This window comes from Theropithecus gelada, chromosome 16, assembly GCF_003255815.1.
Source record: "Theropithecus gelada isolate Dixy chromosome 16, Tgel_1.0, whole genome shotgun sequence".
Lineage (NCBI taxonomy): Eukaryota > Metazoa > Chordata > Mammalia > Primates > Cercopithecidae > Theropithecus > Theropithecus gelada.
The window spans coordinates 50,631,598-50,648,497 of NC_037684.1; the positions used below are offsets into that span (position 1 = coordinate 50,631,598).

Consider the following 16,900-nt stretch of genomic DNA (forward strand, 5'->3'; position numbering starts at 1 on the left):
AGTAGAGAGACTCCTCCCGTGCAGGTTGTGCACGCTCTCACCACCGCGTGCGTTACCCGAGTTGTAAAGGGCGGTTCTCTGTGTCTGCCCCGCTGCACCGATACACCCAGCTGCGCACGGTGCCCAGCGCAGGGAGAACGAATGATCATCTGTCCAACGCGCCCATTTTCGGGTGAGGAAACTAAGGCTCCAACTCGATCAACGCACTCTTCTCTGTTGATTACCAGAAAAGTAGCAGGACAGGTGTCCGGTCCTGTCCCGCCCTACCCTGGCCCATTAAGCCGGCACCCCGGCTCCGACCCCCGGCTGTGCCCGGCGCCGCCGCCTCGCCCGGCGGGGCCGCCCGGAGCGCCCGCACCTCCTCCCGCTTCCACCTGGCCCGGCCCGCCCCGCCCGGACTCGGGACTGGGAAGTGCGGCGACTCCCGGAACCAGCCATTGGCGCCAGCGCGGGGAGCGGGGGGTGCAGAGCTGAGGGCGCGGGGGGCCACGCGGGCGGCCCCCACCCCCAGCTTGGCCTGATCTGCGCTGCCGCGCGGGGGCGCCCCCTCCCAGGCCCGGCGCCACCCAGCCCCGCTCCGCCAGGTGCAGCGCCGCGCAGGGGTGGGCGGGGGCGGGGCTCGGCGCGCACCTTCAAGGGGCGGGGCAGGGGCGGTGTAGAGGCGGGACCACAGCCAGTTGGGCCGGGGTTTTATGCGCATCTCCGAGGAGGGGCGGGGATGGGGCGGGGCTGGGGCGGGGCCGGGTCCGTGCACACCAGACGGCGGGCCGCCCCCTCCTCCCTCCTTCCTACTCCCGGCCCGGGATTAGCGCCCTGGGAGCCCGCGCCCCGCGGCCTCGCCGTCACACTTTCCTGGGAGCGGCGGCCACGGCGGCACCATGAAGAAGTCTTACTCAGGTGGGCTTCGCGCCCGGGGTGGGAAGGGGTCGGTGTCCCGGGACCAGCCCTGCTCACCTGAGCGCCTGCGGCCGGGAGTGGCGAGGCGCCCGCGGAGCTGAGCGAGTCCCCGCGGCGGGCACACCGCAGGTCGAATTTCTCCCAGGACAGGGCCGCTGTCGGGCCACTTTTGACCTGAGCCGAACGTCCCCTGCGCTGTCTCCAGCCCTCGCTCGAGTGTCTGAGGGGCTGCCCTGTGGGACGCTCCCTCCCCCTCGCCCCTTGTACCCTCGCAGGAATCCCTGACTTTCCAGGTCGGCCGGGTGCTTTGGGTCCCTGGTGCGTCTGTGTGGGTGGACGGGGTGAGGGCTGGGTGGAGGGGTGTTCTTGGGTTCAGCCTCCAGGGCTGGTGATCCAGGCCGCAGCATCCTTGGGGCACGGGACGGCCTCCAGATGGGACTGTCCAGCAGCGCCCAAACTTGGCGACTCGGGTTCGTGTTTTGCGCTCAGGACGCCCGCGGCTGACATCCGCACTCCACCCTAGCAGGGCCCGCCTTAAGCAGGCGGAGGGGGCCTGACTTGGGCCTCACCATGAGCCGGTTCAGGAGCCTTCATAAGAGGCTCCCGCTCTGGCACTCTGAAGTTCCATTTCACAGATGGGCACACCGAGGCCGCATGGGCAGGTTAAGGGAAATTCAGATCTTCATTCTTTGTCTTTTCCTTTCCTTTTTTTTTTTTGAGACGGAGTCTCACTCTGTCGCCCAGGCTGGAGTGCAGTGGCCGGATCTCAGCTCACTGCAAGCTCCGCCTCCTGGGTTTACGCCATTCTCCTGCCTCAGCCTCCCGAGTAGCTGGGACTACAGGCGCCCGCCACCTCGCCCGGCTAGTTTTTTTGTATTTTTTAGTAGAGACGGGGTTTCACCAGGTTAGCCAGGATGGTCTCGATCTCCTGACCTCGTGATCCACCCGTCTCGGCCTCCCAAAGTGCTGGGATTACAGGCTTGAGCCACCGCGCCCGGCCTCCTTTCCTTTTTTTTTTTTCCTTTGTGGTTTTCTCCAAAGGACCGAGGCAGGCAGGATCCTTTGTCCTCCTCAGTCCTCAAATTATAAACAGCGTCTCCTCTTCTAACTCTAGAAACCCTCTGTTTAATGTTCCTCCTTTAATTCATTCGAATAGAAAGTTGTCTGCCAAGGACCCATGAAGGACAGAATCATGGGCCTTAGTTGGAGGTGAAGGAGTCATCGCGGCCATCCCCCTGCCTTTGGGCCATTGTCGGTTTCCTCTGGCTTTCCATATTTAGGAACCAAATGAGTGATAAAGAATACCTTGTCTCAAAGAGGATTACGAAGAACTTCCCCGAAAATTCCCTTCTGGGTCAGTAGCTTAGAATTTCAACTTTCACCCGGTTGTTGCAAACAACATGGCCCTCTCCACACCCCAGGCACAGCTCTGTCAGGAGCGTGGGTGGGTTGGTGTGCTGGTGGGCGGGAGCGGGCTTCCAGGTGGCACATGCTTGGTTTTGGCACTGGGGCTTCCTCCCTAACATGCTCCAAATACTTGAGATGGTTGTGGGGATCGCGCGGTGCACGGCCCTTTCCTGGGGATCTCTAGCCCGCCTAGCGAGGGCCCTTTGTCCTTGGTTTCTTACACTTCATCTCCCACTGGTGGGTCCAGACAGTGGGGGTGACCAGGGTCCTCCCAGGTCGTGGGTCCTGGGCTTTTTCTGCGGAGACCCTCCTCCTGCACAGATGCCGGAAGGACCCTGAAGCAGGCTTGGAGTCTCTGCACCTGCGGCTTATTTGGAGACGGGGAGACCATCACTTGTCCCTTTCTCCTCTGTTCCACACCTACGCCACCCCTCACTGGGTTTCTTTTTTAAAAAAAAGGACAGAACCCTTTTGCAGTAGGTGGAAGTAGAGTTTGTGGGGGGAGCAGGAACCAGCTCTTGTAAAGCAGCCTGGGTGGCTCCTTGTGTTTACCTAAAGGGGCGGGCCCCTCTGAGGATGGGGGAAGGGAGGACTCAGACCATTTCTGGTTTGCTCCCTGCTTGGCAGTGGCCCAAGGTGTGCTGGGTCACTGTGTTGCAGTCGTATGGGGTCAGACTGGTGGGGGCTGATGGTGAAGGTGGCCTCTTGCCCTCATTCTGAGTGTCCTGGAGCTCTCTTGGTAGCAGCCCTGTTCCAGGTAGGGGCGCTTGCAGGAGTCAGGCTGACTCCTCAACAGCCGTCAACACCATGAAATTAAGGAAAGCAGCAAAAGATGTTGAAAATCTTCCTAGGCTCTGACAATCCAAGGACAACAGGAAGGTTTTTATTTTTTCATCTAGATTGAGCGGGATTATTACTTCTGGACCTGTATATGGGCTTCAGAATAAACTGAATGACCATAATGTTGTTCCTGGTAGAGCTGGTTTGAACACTCACGAGCCTCTGAAAAGGAAAAATATTTTAGAAGGATGTGTTGGGGCAATCTCAAGTACCGTGCGTCTGTACACAGTCATCGAACACACTTTATGTGTTGGGCACACACGGCCAGGTCTGAGTGGGTACAGAATGATAATGAGATGTAGTCGTTGCTTGCAGAGAACTTACATTCTCACCGGGAGTCAGGATGAGGGTGAGACACCAGCTCATTAACACCCTTCCCTCCTGAGCAGTTCATCCTCCAAATACTACAGGAATGCCCCAGAGGTTTTCGGGAGAGGTGAGATTGAGCTGGGCCTTGAGGAAGAAGTCTTGAGTAGTGGAGAATAAGAAGGGACTTGGCCAGGTACACCTGTAGTCCCAGCTACTCAGGAGACTGAGACAGGAGGATTGCTTGAGCCCAGGAGTTCGAGGCTGCAGCACTATGACAGCACCCGGAAACAGACACCGCACTCCAGCCTGGGCGACGTCATGAGACCCCATCTGTAAGAAGGTCTTGTCCAATGGGGAAGGCAGCAAGGGCCCACACGGGGCAGCTGCGGGATCTAGGGGGACACTGGGAACAGGCTCTCTCTAGCAGCTCCACTGCTGCTCCAGGCTTTCCTGATGTGCCTCACCTGGCCTTCTAGTGAGTTGGAGATAGTGGTAGTCTACAGGCAGTGTGGTCCAGTGGTTACACTTGGGGACTCAGAGCCGCCAACCCCTTGGGATTAAATCTTACCGGGCTGCGCCTCTCCCTGTGGCACAAGGTTCTCACCTCATGCATCTCATTTGCCTCATTTGTTTGTGTGTGTGTGTGTTTTTCTTTTCTTTTCTTTTTTTTTTTTTTGAGACAGAGTCTCACTCTGTTGCCCAGGCTGAAGTGCAATGGCATGATCTCAGCTTACTGCAACCTCTGCCTCCCAGGTTTAAGTGATTCTCCTGCCTCAGCCTCCCGAGTGGCTGGGATTATAGGAGTACGCCACCACGCCCAGCTAATTTTTGTATTTTTACTAGAGATGGGGTTTCACCATGTTGGTCAGGCTGATCTTGAACTCCTGACCTCGTGATCTGCCTGCCTTGGCCTCCCAAAGTGTTGGGATTACAGGCGTGAGCCACCACGCCCAGCCTGCCTCATTTGTTAAATGGGACAGTGCTATGTTGTTGTAAAGGTTAAACGAGTTCATATTTGAAAAAGCTGAGAAATGCCTGCTCTGTGACCTGTTAGCTGCTGTCGTGATCGTGATTGTCATTGACAGCAGGAGGATGGAGAAGGCTGGGGTTACGCCATTGCTAGGATGTTCCAGGAGCCTCCATGATCTTCCCTTACTGCAGTCAGAGTATGGTGCAGGGTCTCTCCCCCAGCCCATCAGCACTGGAGCCAGCTGCACTGTACCCCCCGGTTCTCTGGGTTCTGAGTTTTGGGACTCCCTTTGCATACTAGGTCACATGGAACTTGCTGTTATTCCCAGGCTCCCCTGGAAACTCTGTGTGTGGCAGTGGCAGGAGGACTTACCCAGGGCCCATGAGCCACAGAATCGGAACTGAGGTTGCATGGCACCCCCACTGGCACTTGGGAATGACTCTGGGGATTCTTTTTTTATTTTTTATTTTTTGAGATGGAGTCTCACTCTGTTGCCCAGGCTGGAATGCAGTGGTGCAATCTCGGCTCACTGCAACCTTTGCCTCCCGGGTTCAAGCAATTCTCATGCCTCAGCCTCCTGAGTAGCTGGGATTACAGATGCGTGCCACCGTGCCCAGCTAATTTTTGTATTTTTTAGTAGAGACGGGGTTTCACCATACTGGCCAGGCTGATCTAGAACTCCTGACCTCAGGTGATCCACCTGCCTCAGCCTCCCAAAGTGCTGGGATTACAGGCAGGAACCACCGTGCCCGGCCACTCTGGAGTTTCTCTGTGGCTTTCAGGAGATTCCTGAAGGGGCACCAGCCATGATTCAAAAGCTCTATGCTGTCATGACTTCTGAGTCCTGAGCAGGGAGGGAGGCTGCACCCGCAGAGGAAGCAGCTTCTGTTGTGATTCAGTACGCTGGCTCGCCATGGTGGACACCCACCCAGTGCCCCAGGAGCTGACTTACGGGAAGGGCAAGGAATTGCACCCTCAGAGAACACTTCCCCAGAGAACACTTTGCCAGGCACTAACCTGGTGCCAGGCAACCGTGGGAAGGGCACAAGCCCAGGGTTTCTTCCTCTTCTCCCCCAACCCCGTCTCCGTGCCTGTCCTTGCTGCCTCTTGCCTCCTCACGTCCACGCTTGTTTGCCCTGGCACATTCAGGGGACCTGGGCTGGAGAGAAAAAGCCACCTCTTATAGTTAGTCTGTGGCTCTGTCTGACTTGTGTCCTCCGCCGAGGCCCCCCAGTTGTGAGACAGCTGGCTGAGCCTAAGTCCTGGGGCCAGCCCTCTCCCTAGTCTGTTGCAAAGATAGGAAGGCATGCCCAGGCAGGGGCCACCTGCCCTGCCCGCTCACGCCAACCGCAGGCACTTGCCCGTCAGATCTCCCCGGCCTGCCCAGAGGGGTTCTGATAGCTGAGGGCGAGGCACCTGGCAGCAGGGCATTGAGTTTGCGACAGTCCACCTTCTTTCTGGAACCGCCCCCCACAAGTGGGACCAACTCAAGCCAGGACAGGCACAGGGGGACCCAGGATTGCCACTTCGGGGCAGTGGTCTGGAGTCCAGGTCCAGGTGACATGGGAGCCAACCCTCTGCTCGGAGGTCCCAGGTGCGTGTTTGCAGAGGACATCTCACTTGAGGACCCATGGAAGGGGACACTGCCCACCCCCTACCCGGTCCTTGGGCTGCCCTCCTCTGACACTCTCCTGCCCCCCATCCCAGGCAGCCCTGACAGTCCCATGGGACTGGGACCTAGAGGTTTCCGCCCCAGTGTTTGTCCACAGGCAGCCTTGCATGGGCTCCGAAGTTTGCCTAAGATGGACCTGATAAGGAAAGTTCAGTACACATCAGTGCAGGCCCGGCCTGGGGGTGATGATGGCAGTTCCCGGGCAGATCCCACTGGCTTTAGGGTAGGAGGGGCTCCAGAGAGAGGCTCCAGGCCCCTAGGGGTGTGAACCTTTGGGGTGAGGAGGGAGGTGACACGCTGGGTTCCTGCGCCTCTGTTTGTTGGAGCCATTACCTTGGAAACGTCCCAGCTCTAGGCGGTTGCCAGGGATTTATGGGGATCAGTGGGTGCCAATGCCTGGGTGAAGCCCTCGGGGCTTGTACACGGCACACAGCTCTGTGGCCCAGTGGCTCACTTCACTGTGTGAAGTGGCTCAGTCTCCAGGAGAGCCCTTAGCCAGGCAGGCCTGACGGCAACTGCCAGGTCATGGTGATCTGGAATCGCTGACCAAAGGGAGTCAGTCACAGTGGGTGCAGGGCCCTGGTGGGGAGCCATCGTGATGCCAGGCATGGGGATCGTGTGGCACCCAGGCCTGTGGGTGACGAGCTTCTGTGGGGACAGTGAAGTGCCCCCATGGCTGATGGGCTGGTCACCTCTGCCCCTTTCCTGATGCAACAGTTGTGCCCGTGTCCCGGGAATTTTGCCAGGAGGCCTGGCATTGGCCTGCTCTACTGGAGCGGCCCTGCTGAGCTGTGAGCTGCTTGTCTCCCTGAGGTTCCTAGGCCATTTCAACTCTCCATGTGGATTTGGTCATTCATTCCAGAAGCATCTGCCGGGCGCTGCTGAGTGTCAGGCTCTGTTTGCCTCCTCTGCTGCACCCTGGAGGCTCTGGGCACCAGCTCTGCAGGGTGGCCTGGCCGTGGGTCTCCAGAGTAGAGCATGGCACTCTCTACTCCCAGCCCAGTTTCTCTCTGCCTATCTCCCTGACCCCACCCCGGGTGCAGGTCCATTCGCAGCCCCGGGGAAGGGAGTCATTGAGCTGTTGCTGGCAGGGGAGGGCGGCTCCCAGGCACTGCTTACCAATGGCCTCTCCGCAGCTCTGTGACAGCTGAGCTTTGTTCTCAGCCTAATCTGACCTGGTTCTCCAAAGCCTGACTGTTGGCAGCCTGAAAACCTCCAGGACAGGAAACAGGAGTGGCGCAGGGAATGTAAGATGATCCCAGCTTCAAGTCACTGGGCGGCCCTTAGACCCAGGCTGCCTGCTGTCTCTGGCAGGAACCCAAGTCGCTTGTCATCCTCAGAGCAGCGTTGGCCCCGGGCCTTCAGTGGCCTTTGTGTCGGGGTGAGAGGAACCCTGGATGGCCACTCTTCTCTGCGTGTGTGGGTCCTCAGAAGTGCTGGGTTAGGGGGCACAGAGGGCCAGAAACGCTCTGGAGCACTGGACTCTCTCGCTGACTCCTACCCCACCCTGGCCTGGGGTTTCAGAGAAGGGGTCCAGGCAGGAGTGCCATCTTTTCTCAATGGGGATGTGGCTTCAGTCTCTGCCCAGGTGGGTGCATTGCTCTCTGTCTGGCTCCTAAAGAGGTCTGGCTCCTCCCAGGCTGCGGAAAGGACCTGTGATGAGGCCTATGCCATGGCCGGGGCCCTCTGCTTTTCCCAGTGCTGCACCTGGGAACCAGGGGTTGGGCCCCGGAAGCCGAGGACGTCCCTGAATGCCATGCCTGGGCACCTGTCCTGGCCAGGCCAGGCGTGTTGGGGCAGCGGCTGAGATGGGAGCAGCAGCGTTGCCTGCCAGGTTTGAGATGGGCCCCGGGTGCGTGTGGTTACCAGGAAGGGCTGGGCAGAGCAGGCGGGTGGGCCGCCCCCGGGCCTTGTGCGGCAGATCAACCTGATCCTCATCCTGGGGCCGGGGCTTCCTTTCACAGCCTTCCCGTAAACTATGGCTCCTGTTTCCATCCCAAATCAGATCCCAGCAGGGGAATAATGTCCGTGTAACCCAAGCCACTTGGAAGTGGGTTACATCCAACCCCTGTCATCTTCTAGCTTGTTAAGGACTTGACTAACTCAACCCAGAGGGATTTGGAGGGTTGTCTGCAAAACCCACTAATAACAGGGGACTTCAGCTCTGTAGTCACAGGGTCTACAGAGGTGTCGGGCTGTCGGGTTATTGCTGGGAGGTGAGCCGGTGGCGTAGACACCGTGGAGGCACCGGTCGTGGAACAGCTGCAAGTGCACTCAGAGGCCGGCATCGAGGGGTGGGGAGGCGGAGGTGGATTTCTCGCCAATGTTGGCATCATGTTGCCTCCAGCATCAGAGACCCAAGGTGTGGCTGACCTCGGCTGGGGTGATGAGTCATTGGATAACAGAGCCTTCCTGGTAGCTGGGGGTTAACGCTTTAACTGCTAGGCCTTTGTATTATGCTGCTTCTTTTGTTTGTTTTGTTTTGTTTTATTTTGTTTTTGAGATGGAGTCTCACTCCGTTGCCCAGGCTGGAGTGCAGTGGCTCAATCTCAGCTCACTGCAACCTCTGCCTCCTGGGTTCAAGCAATTCTCCTGCCTCAGCCTCCTGAATAGCTGGGATTACAGGCACATGCCACCATGCCCGGCTAATTTTTGTATTTTTAGTAGAGATGGGTTTCACCATGTTGGCCAGGCTGGTTTCAAACTCCTGACCTCAGGTGATCCACCCGCCCCGGCCTCCCAAAGTGCTGGGATTGCAGGCATGAGCCACCGCGCCCAGCTTGCATTATGCTTTTTTTTTTTTTTTTTTTTTTTTTTGAGATGGAGTTTCGCTCTTATTGTCCAGGCTGGAGTGCAATGGCGCGATCTCAGCTCACTGCAACCTCCGCCTCCTGGGTTCAAGTGATTCTCTTGCCTCAGTCTCCCAAGTAGCTGGGATTACAGGCCTGCATCACCATGCCCAGCTAATTTTGTATTTTTAGTGCAGACAGGGTGTCCCCATGTTGGTCAGGCTGGTCTCGAACTCCCAACCTCAGGTGATCTGCCCACCTTGGCCTCCCAAAGTGCTGGGATTACAGGCGTGAGCCACCACACCTGGCCTATGCTTATTATTATTACTATTTAATTTTTTAAGGAAAGCAATCTAAGCTATACGCTGTATCCCTTCTTTCTCTTTTGCTTTTTGTTGTCAGTTTTCTGTATTACTTATTGCCAAACAACATGAACAGGAAATTGAAAGGAAAACTTCAACAATCATTGACTGTAACATTTCTTTTGTGTTCCATTCAGTGCTTGTTTGCACAGGAACATGAGATAGGATTTGATTTAATTATGAAAGGCATATATTTTCAGAGTTGCATACTCCCCATAGAATGAATGTTGTTGAATTCTGTTCTTTTCACTTGATATTAGATCTCAGGCATGGATTTCATGATTATCACTATAACGGTTCTTCAGAGTGGACATTCCATCATGTAGGGGACCATCCTCTCCCCAGCTGCTGGTGTGGACGCTCCTCCTTGGTGGTGTGGGTCTGGGCCCTTGAAGGGTGGTGTCCTGAGTAAAGATGTTACTTATAAGTAGCCATACTTATAGCTTTGGGCCCAGGGCTAGGTGGAGACTGGCTTCAACCCTAGAGCTTGCTGTCTTAAATTCTTTTCTTTTTTTTTTTTTTTTTTTGAGATGGAGTCTCGCTGTGTCGCCCAGGCTGGAGTGCAGTGGCGCGATCTCCACTCACTGCAAGCTCTGCCTCCTGGGTTCACACCATTCTCCTGCCTCAGCCTCCCGTGTAGCTGGGACTACAGGCGCCCGCCACCAAGCCCGGCTAATTTTTTGTATTTTTTTAGTAGAGATGGGATTTCACCGTGTTAGCCAGGATAGTCTCGATCTTCTGACTTCGTGATCTGCCTGCCTTGGCCTCCCAAAGTGCTGGGATAAAATAAATTCTTAGGGCTGGGAGCGGTGGCTCACGCCTGTAATCCCGGCACTTTGGGAGGCTGAGGCAGGCAGATCATGAGGTCAGGAGACTGAGACCATGGTGAAACCCCGTCTCTACTAAAAATACAAAAAATTAGCTGGGCGTGGTGGTGGGCACCTGTAGTCCCAGCTACTCGGGAGGCTGAGGCAGGAGAAGGACGTGAACCTGGAAGGCAGAGCTTGCAGTGAGCTGAGATTGCGCCACTGCACTCCAGCCTGGGTGACAGAGCGAGACTCCATCTCTAAATAAATAAATACATTCTTATACTCACTTGCATTATCTATTATTATTATTATTAAACAGGGTCTTGCTGTGTTGTCCAGGTTGGAGTGCAGTGGCATGATCATGACCTCCCAGTCTCAACCTCCCAGTTTCAATTGGTCCTCCCTTCTCAGCCTCCCGTGTAGCTGGGACTACAGGTGTGCACTGCATGCCTGCCTAATTTTGAAAAAATTTTTGTAGTGGCCAGGCGTAGTGGCTCATGCCTATAATCCTAGCACTTTGGGAGGCTGAGGCAGGCAGATCACCCGAGGTCAGGAGTTCGAGACCAGCCTGACCAACACGGAGAAACCCTGTCTCTACTAAAACTACAAAATTAGCCAGGCGTGGTGGCGCATGCCTGTAATCCCAGCTACTCAGGAGGCTGAGGCAAGAGAATCACTCGAACCGGGGAGGCGGAGGTTGCGGTGAGCCGAGATGGTGCCATTGTACGCCAGCCTGGGCAACGAGAGTGAAACTCCATCTCAAAAATTTTTTTTGTTTGTGTTTGTAGTGACAGGGTCTTGCTTTGTTGTTGCCTAGGCTGGTACTGAATTTCCAGCCTCAAGCGATCCTCCTGCCTCAGCCTCCCAAAGCGCTGGGAGTACAAGCATGAGTCACTATGCCTGGCCTCCACTTGCTTTGGCTACCTTTCTCTGTCTTAGGTAACCATACATTTCTCCAGGTAATTAAGAAAAGATTGCACATGATGAGTCCCTTTTCTGGTATTTCTGGGATTGCCCCCAAAACCGGACAAGTGTTCTTACCTCGACATTTTATTAAGAGTTTAATGAACGGAATGCCATTTGCCCTCAGTCTGCTGGTGCCCCTGAGAAGGCCCAGTGCTTCCTTGTTTGAAAAGTCATCCCCTTGTTGAGGTCTTTGATTCCTTTTCACCACTGGCAGTCATGCCGGGGGCTCCACAGAGCCACCCCTTCCCCATCTCTTCCTCGGCCCCTCAAGATGCATCTGTGCCCCCGGAGATGTCTCTGTTTTCTTGGGCCACCTCTCCTGGCTGTCACTCACCCTGCTGGCTCGTTACTTGTGCAGCAGTTTCTTCTGGAACCCTCAGGCTCCTGCCACCTACCCTCTGCAGTCCCCGTTTTGTTCCTCTTGCCTCGGTCTTCCTCCCCATCATCCCTCTACCTATTGGTCCCCATCTCTCTCTATGGCACATCCCTGTGTTATACTCCGATGGCTGGATAAAGGTCGAGTGAAATGCATCTATCCCTTTGGTGACTGGGGTACCCATTAAGCAGAAGGGATCCAAGGCTGGCATAACCTTTTCCCGCATCCTGGGGTATTGTCCTGTGGCTCTTCCTTGTTGGCGTCTGCAGTTTTTATTGTTTTTATTTTTTGAGATGGAGTCTCGCTCTATCGCCCAGGCTGGAGTGCAGTGGTGCGATCCTGGCTCGCTGCAACCTCCATCTCCCAGGTTCAACCAATTCTGCTTCAGCCTCCCGAGTAGCTGGGACTACAGGCGCATGCCACCACGCCCGGCCAATTTTTGTTTTTTTTTTTTTTTTTTTTTTTTTTGAGACGGAGTCTCGCTCTGTCGCCCAGGCTGGAGTGCAGTGGCCGGATCTCAGCTCACTGCAAGCTCCGCCTCCCGGGTTCACGCCATTCTCCGGCCTCAGCCTCCTGAGTAGCTGGGACTACAGATGCCCACCACCTCGCCCGGCTAGTTTTTTGTATTTCTTAATAGAGACGGGGTTTCACCGTGTTAGCCAGGATAGTCTCGATCTCCTGACCTCGTGATCCGCCCGTCTCGGCCTCCCAAAGTGCTGGGATTACAGGCTTGAGCCACCGCACCCGGCCAATTTTTGTATTTTTAGTAGAGACGGGGTTTCCCTATGTTGGCCAGGCTGGCCTCCAACTCTTGGCCTCAGGTGATAGGTTCGCGTCGGCCTGTCGAAGTGCTGAGATTAAGGGCATGAGCCACCAGGCCCGGCCATGGTCGGCAGTTTTTGACCACTGGTCGTTCTCCGTGTGATCAGTGATCTTCCTCTTGGCCCACTGACCCTGCCCTGTTCATCTACTCACCATTCTCATGCATACTGTTTGTTCGTGGGGGATGTAATGGGGTCTAACCAGGAAATGGAAACCACTTGAGTATTAATTTTTTTTTTTTTTTTTTTTGAGACGGAGTCTTGCTCTGTAGCCCGGGCTGGAGTGCAGTGGCCGGATCTCAGCTCACTGCAAGCTCCGCCTCCCGGGTTCCCGCCATTCTCCTGCCTCAGCCTCCGGAGTAGCTCGGACTACAGGCGCCCGCCACCTCGCCCGGCTAGTTTTTTGTATTTTTAGTAGAGACGGGGTTTCACCGTGTTAGCCAGGATGGTCTTGATCTCCTGACCTCGTGATCCGCCCGTCTCGGCCTCCCAAAGTGCTGGGATTACAGGCTTGAGCCACCGCGCCCGGCCCACTTGAGTATTAATTAATTAATTAATTTATTTATTTATTTTTCCCAAGACAAAGTCTTACTCTGTCGCCCAAGCTGAAGTGCGGTGGCGTGATCACGGCTCACTGCAGCCTTGAACTCCTGGGCTCAAGCAATCCTCCCTTCTGAGCCTCCCAAGTGGCTCGGACTATAGGTGCACACGATATGCCGGCCTAATTTTTTTTTATTTTTTGTAGAGACAGGGTCTTGCTTTGTTGCCCAGGCTGGTCCCGAACTCCCAACCTCAAGCAGTCCTGCCTCAGCCTCCCAAAGTACTGGAGCTACAGGCATGTGCCATCACACCCTGCTAATTTTTGTATTTTTTTTTTTTGTAAAGACAGGGTCTTACTATGTTGCCCAGGCTGGTCTTGCACTCCTGGGTTTATGTGATCCTGCTGCCTGGGCCTCCCAAAGTGCTGGGATTACAGGCGGGAGCCACACTGCCTGGTCCACCTGAGCATTTAGAACAGAAGGACTGAAAGGCAGGGAGCTTGTTACACAGAGGATCGGAGAGGTGAAGGCCGGACAGGGAACAGAGAGGCAATCGGCAGGAGATCAGAGTCGTGTGGACTCATGCAGCCTTCTAAAGGTATGGATGCAATGATTCACTCAGAATTTCGAGAAAGCAAATAACAACAAATGATAAATTATAAGCAGCTGTTAAATATCACAAACATCACTACATGCAAAAGAGTATCAGTCAAGTTACCTGTCATAGCTCCAAAGTTATATTTCTCCCACATTTTTGGCATTACTTCTTCAATATGATGACTTTGTAATATTGTTTTCTATTTTGAGAATAGAAAACTAATCAGGCTGGACACAGTGGCTCATGCCTGTAATCCCAGTACTTTGGGAGGCCAAGGCAGGAGGATCACTTGAGGCCAGGAGTTCAAGACCAGTTTGGGCATCATGGTGAAACCCCATCTCTACTAAAAATACAAAACTTAGCAGGGCATGGTGGCATACACCTGCAGTCCCAGTTACTTAGGAGGCTGAGGTGGGAGGATTGCTTGAGCCCAGGAGGTTGAGGCTACAGTGAGCCATGATCATGACAATGCACTCCAGTCTGGGCGAGAGACTGAGACCCTGTCTCAAAAAGAAAAAAAAAAAAAAGGCCGGGCGTGGTGGCTCATGCCTGTAATTCCAGCACTGTGGGAGGCTGAGATGGGCAGATCACTTGAGGTCAGGAGTTTGAGACCAGCCTGGTCAACATGGTGAAACCCCATCTCTACCAAAAATATAAAAAATTAGCCAGGTGTGATGGCGCACGCCTGTAATCCCAGCTACTTGGGAGGCCGAGGCAGGAGAATGGCTTGAACCCAGGAGGCAGAGGTTTCAGGGAGCGAAGATCATGCCACTGCACTCCAGCCTGGGCAACAGAGTAAGACTCCATCTCAAAAAATAAATAAATAAATAAAGCAAATTAATCTCCCTAGTTGATCAAATTTCATTTTTATTTTGGTAGTTGGGATGTGTACAAAAGTGGCGGTCAACACGGAGTTGGTGGTGCTGCTGCAATTTTTTTGTTCAAGAAACACAGGAGTTCTGGTAAACCCTTTTTTTTTTTTTTTTTTTAGTGTGATTTCCATCAAGAAAGAGGGAGGAGGCCGGGCGCGGTGGCTCAAGCCTGTAATCCCAGCACTTTGGGAGGCCGAGACGGGTGGATCATGAGGTCAGGAGATCGAGACCATCCTGGCTAACATGGTGAAACCCCGTCTCTACTAAAAATACAAAAAATTAGCCGGGCGAGGTGGCGGGCGCCTGTAGTCCCAGCTACTCGGGAGGCTGAGGCAGGAGAATGGCGTAAACCCGGGAGGCGGAGCTTGCAGTGAGCTGAGATCCGGCCACTGCAATCCAGCCTGGGCGACAGAGCGAGACTCCGTCTCGGAAAAAAAAAAAAAAAAGAACGAGGGAGGAAAGTGGGGGATATTGCTAATTATTTCTGTCCAGAGAGACTTTTCTGTTTTGACTCCACATTGAAGGAATTGAATCCTTTGCTTACTACTTCGCCTCTGGTGATGGGAGTAATTTTCCACAGATTTGCTTCTGGACCTGTGCATTTCAAATCTTGCTTCTCTCCACTGCGCACATTTTTCCGGCGCCAGGCACCGCAGGATATGTTCGTGTCTTGTGATTTTTGATTCTGCGCGGTAGATGGAATTGGAACGGTGAGCGGAGCGAGTATTCCTGGAATCCATTTCCGCACCGGGATAGCGAGCATTAACTGAACTATACATGGAAATAAATGGGAACTACATAAATATAACCCGACTAAAGCCAAACTAAATATCTTTCCAGTTCAACTTCTCCTTAGCAGGAGCCCCCACATGGCAGCAAGCCTCCGTTTCCACCTCACACGAGAGAAAATGTGACGGGCAGGAACTCAAGACTGGAAATGAACGAGGATGTTAATTGATCGTAGGGAAAAGATTTTCCATTTTGTAAATTTTACAAAAAATGTTTGACCCCGTGGACATGTGGTTAGGTCCCTTCTCGGTGCCTTGAGAGGGACCCATGCAGGCAGAGGAAGATTTCTTTGCATTGTGGGGGTGACCTGGAGATTGGCAGCAGGGTGCCACCACCAGCCCTAGGTCAGGGGATGAGAGGGAGGAAGGCCTGTGACCAGAGTCCAGGGGCCAGAGTCAGCTGCTGGGAGCCCAAACAAAGGTGGGACTCTGGCAGGAGCTGGAACTACACAAAGGACCAACCTTCCTGCTGGAGACGCCGTCTTAGGCAGAGGAAGTGGAGAGCTCCCGCCCCTCCCTGGCTCCCACCTCCCAGACTCCTCCCCAGCCTATCATTGGTTGAACCCAGCCCAAAGCCAGCAGGCCTGGGGTCCTGGACACCTGAGCCAGCAGAGGTCGGCATTTCTCCCATACAAAGGAGGGCACGAGAAGTGGGAGGCACGGAGGGGGATCAGGCCAGGACCTGCACAGGATGTGCAAAGAGAAGCCCCTCTCTTCCCACCCGGAATGGCATCTGCAGCCGGCCTCACTTCCCCACTGTTAGCTAGGAAGAGGACCCTTGTTCCTGGCATCAGCCGCCACCCCCACGGAGGCCCCTTTCCTCTTTGGTCTTTGCTTGCAATCACTGGCGATGCTGATGGACCGTATCTTCTGGGGAGTTTGGTCATGAACATGGTTTCCCATTTGTTATGGACTGAACTGTGCCCTCCCCCTTGAATTCCTGCATTGAAGCCCTAACTCCCAATGCAGCTGTACTTGAAGATAGGGCTTTTAGGGAGGTAATTAAGGTTAAATGAAGTCATAGGGTGGGACCCTAATCTAATAGGATTGGTGTCCTTGTAAGAAGAGGGAGAGACACCAGAAATCTCTCTTCCCCCCTCGCTTGTAAACAGAGAAAAAATGACCGGAGAACACAGCAGGGAGGTGGCTACAAGCCAAGAAGAGAGGCCTCGATGTCTGGTGTTTAAGTCACTCCCTCCATGGTAATCTGGATGGCAGCCTGAGCTGACCAAAGCACCATCTGTATCAGCCAGGGCTCTCCAGAGAGACAGCCAAAAGGAGATAGATGGATGGATGGCTAGATAGACAAGCAGACAGACAGATACAGACAGATAGACACAGACAGGCAGAAAGATAAACAGGCAGACAAATGGCTAGATAGACAAGCAGACAGAGAGATAGAGACAGACAGACACATACAGGCAAACAGACAGACAGGCAGACAAATGGATAGATAGATGATAGATAGGCAGACAGATAGATAGACACACACAGGCAGACAGACAGACAGACAGATGATAGGCTGGGTGCAGTGACTCTCACCTGTAATACCAGCACATTGGTAGGCTGAGGCCAGTGGATCACTTGAGGCCAGAAGTTCGAGACCAGCCTGGATAACATGGTGAAACCCCATCTCTACTATAAATACAAAAATTAGCTGGGCGTGGTGGTGCGTGTCTGTAGTCCCAGCTACTCGGGAGGCTGAGGCACGAGAATCGCTTGAACCTGGGAGGTGGAGGTTGCAGTGAGCCGAGATCACACCACTGCACTCTAGCCTAGGCGACAAAGTGAGACTCCACCTCAAAAAGAAAAAAAAGATAGACAGATGATAGATGGATGATAGGTAGATAGATAATTAGATAGATAGATAGATAGATAGATCGAA

At 54.3% G+C, this 16,900-nt stretch overlaps 1 protein-coding gene across 3 annotated transcripts in view; it reads left to right on the top strand.

The window, feature by feature from the left end:
- Positions 1 to 752: 752 nt before the first annotated feature.
- SEPT9 (septin 9) overlaps positions 753 to 16,900 on the top strand; it is a 215,635-nt gene continuing 199,487 nt past the window's right edge. For 2 of the 3 annotated variants that reach the window (XM_025362716.1, XM_025362720.1), the window contains exon 1: positions 753 to 897. In XM_025362716.1, coding sequence (XP_025218501.1) covers positions 879 to 897 — 19 coding nt within the window. In that variant the 5' untranslated portion in view covers positions 753 to 878. Of the gene's footprint in view, positions 898 to 7,366; positions 7,684 to 16,900 lie in introns of those variants that run through there. The other variant, XM_025362721.1, reaches the window with a different exon arrangement.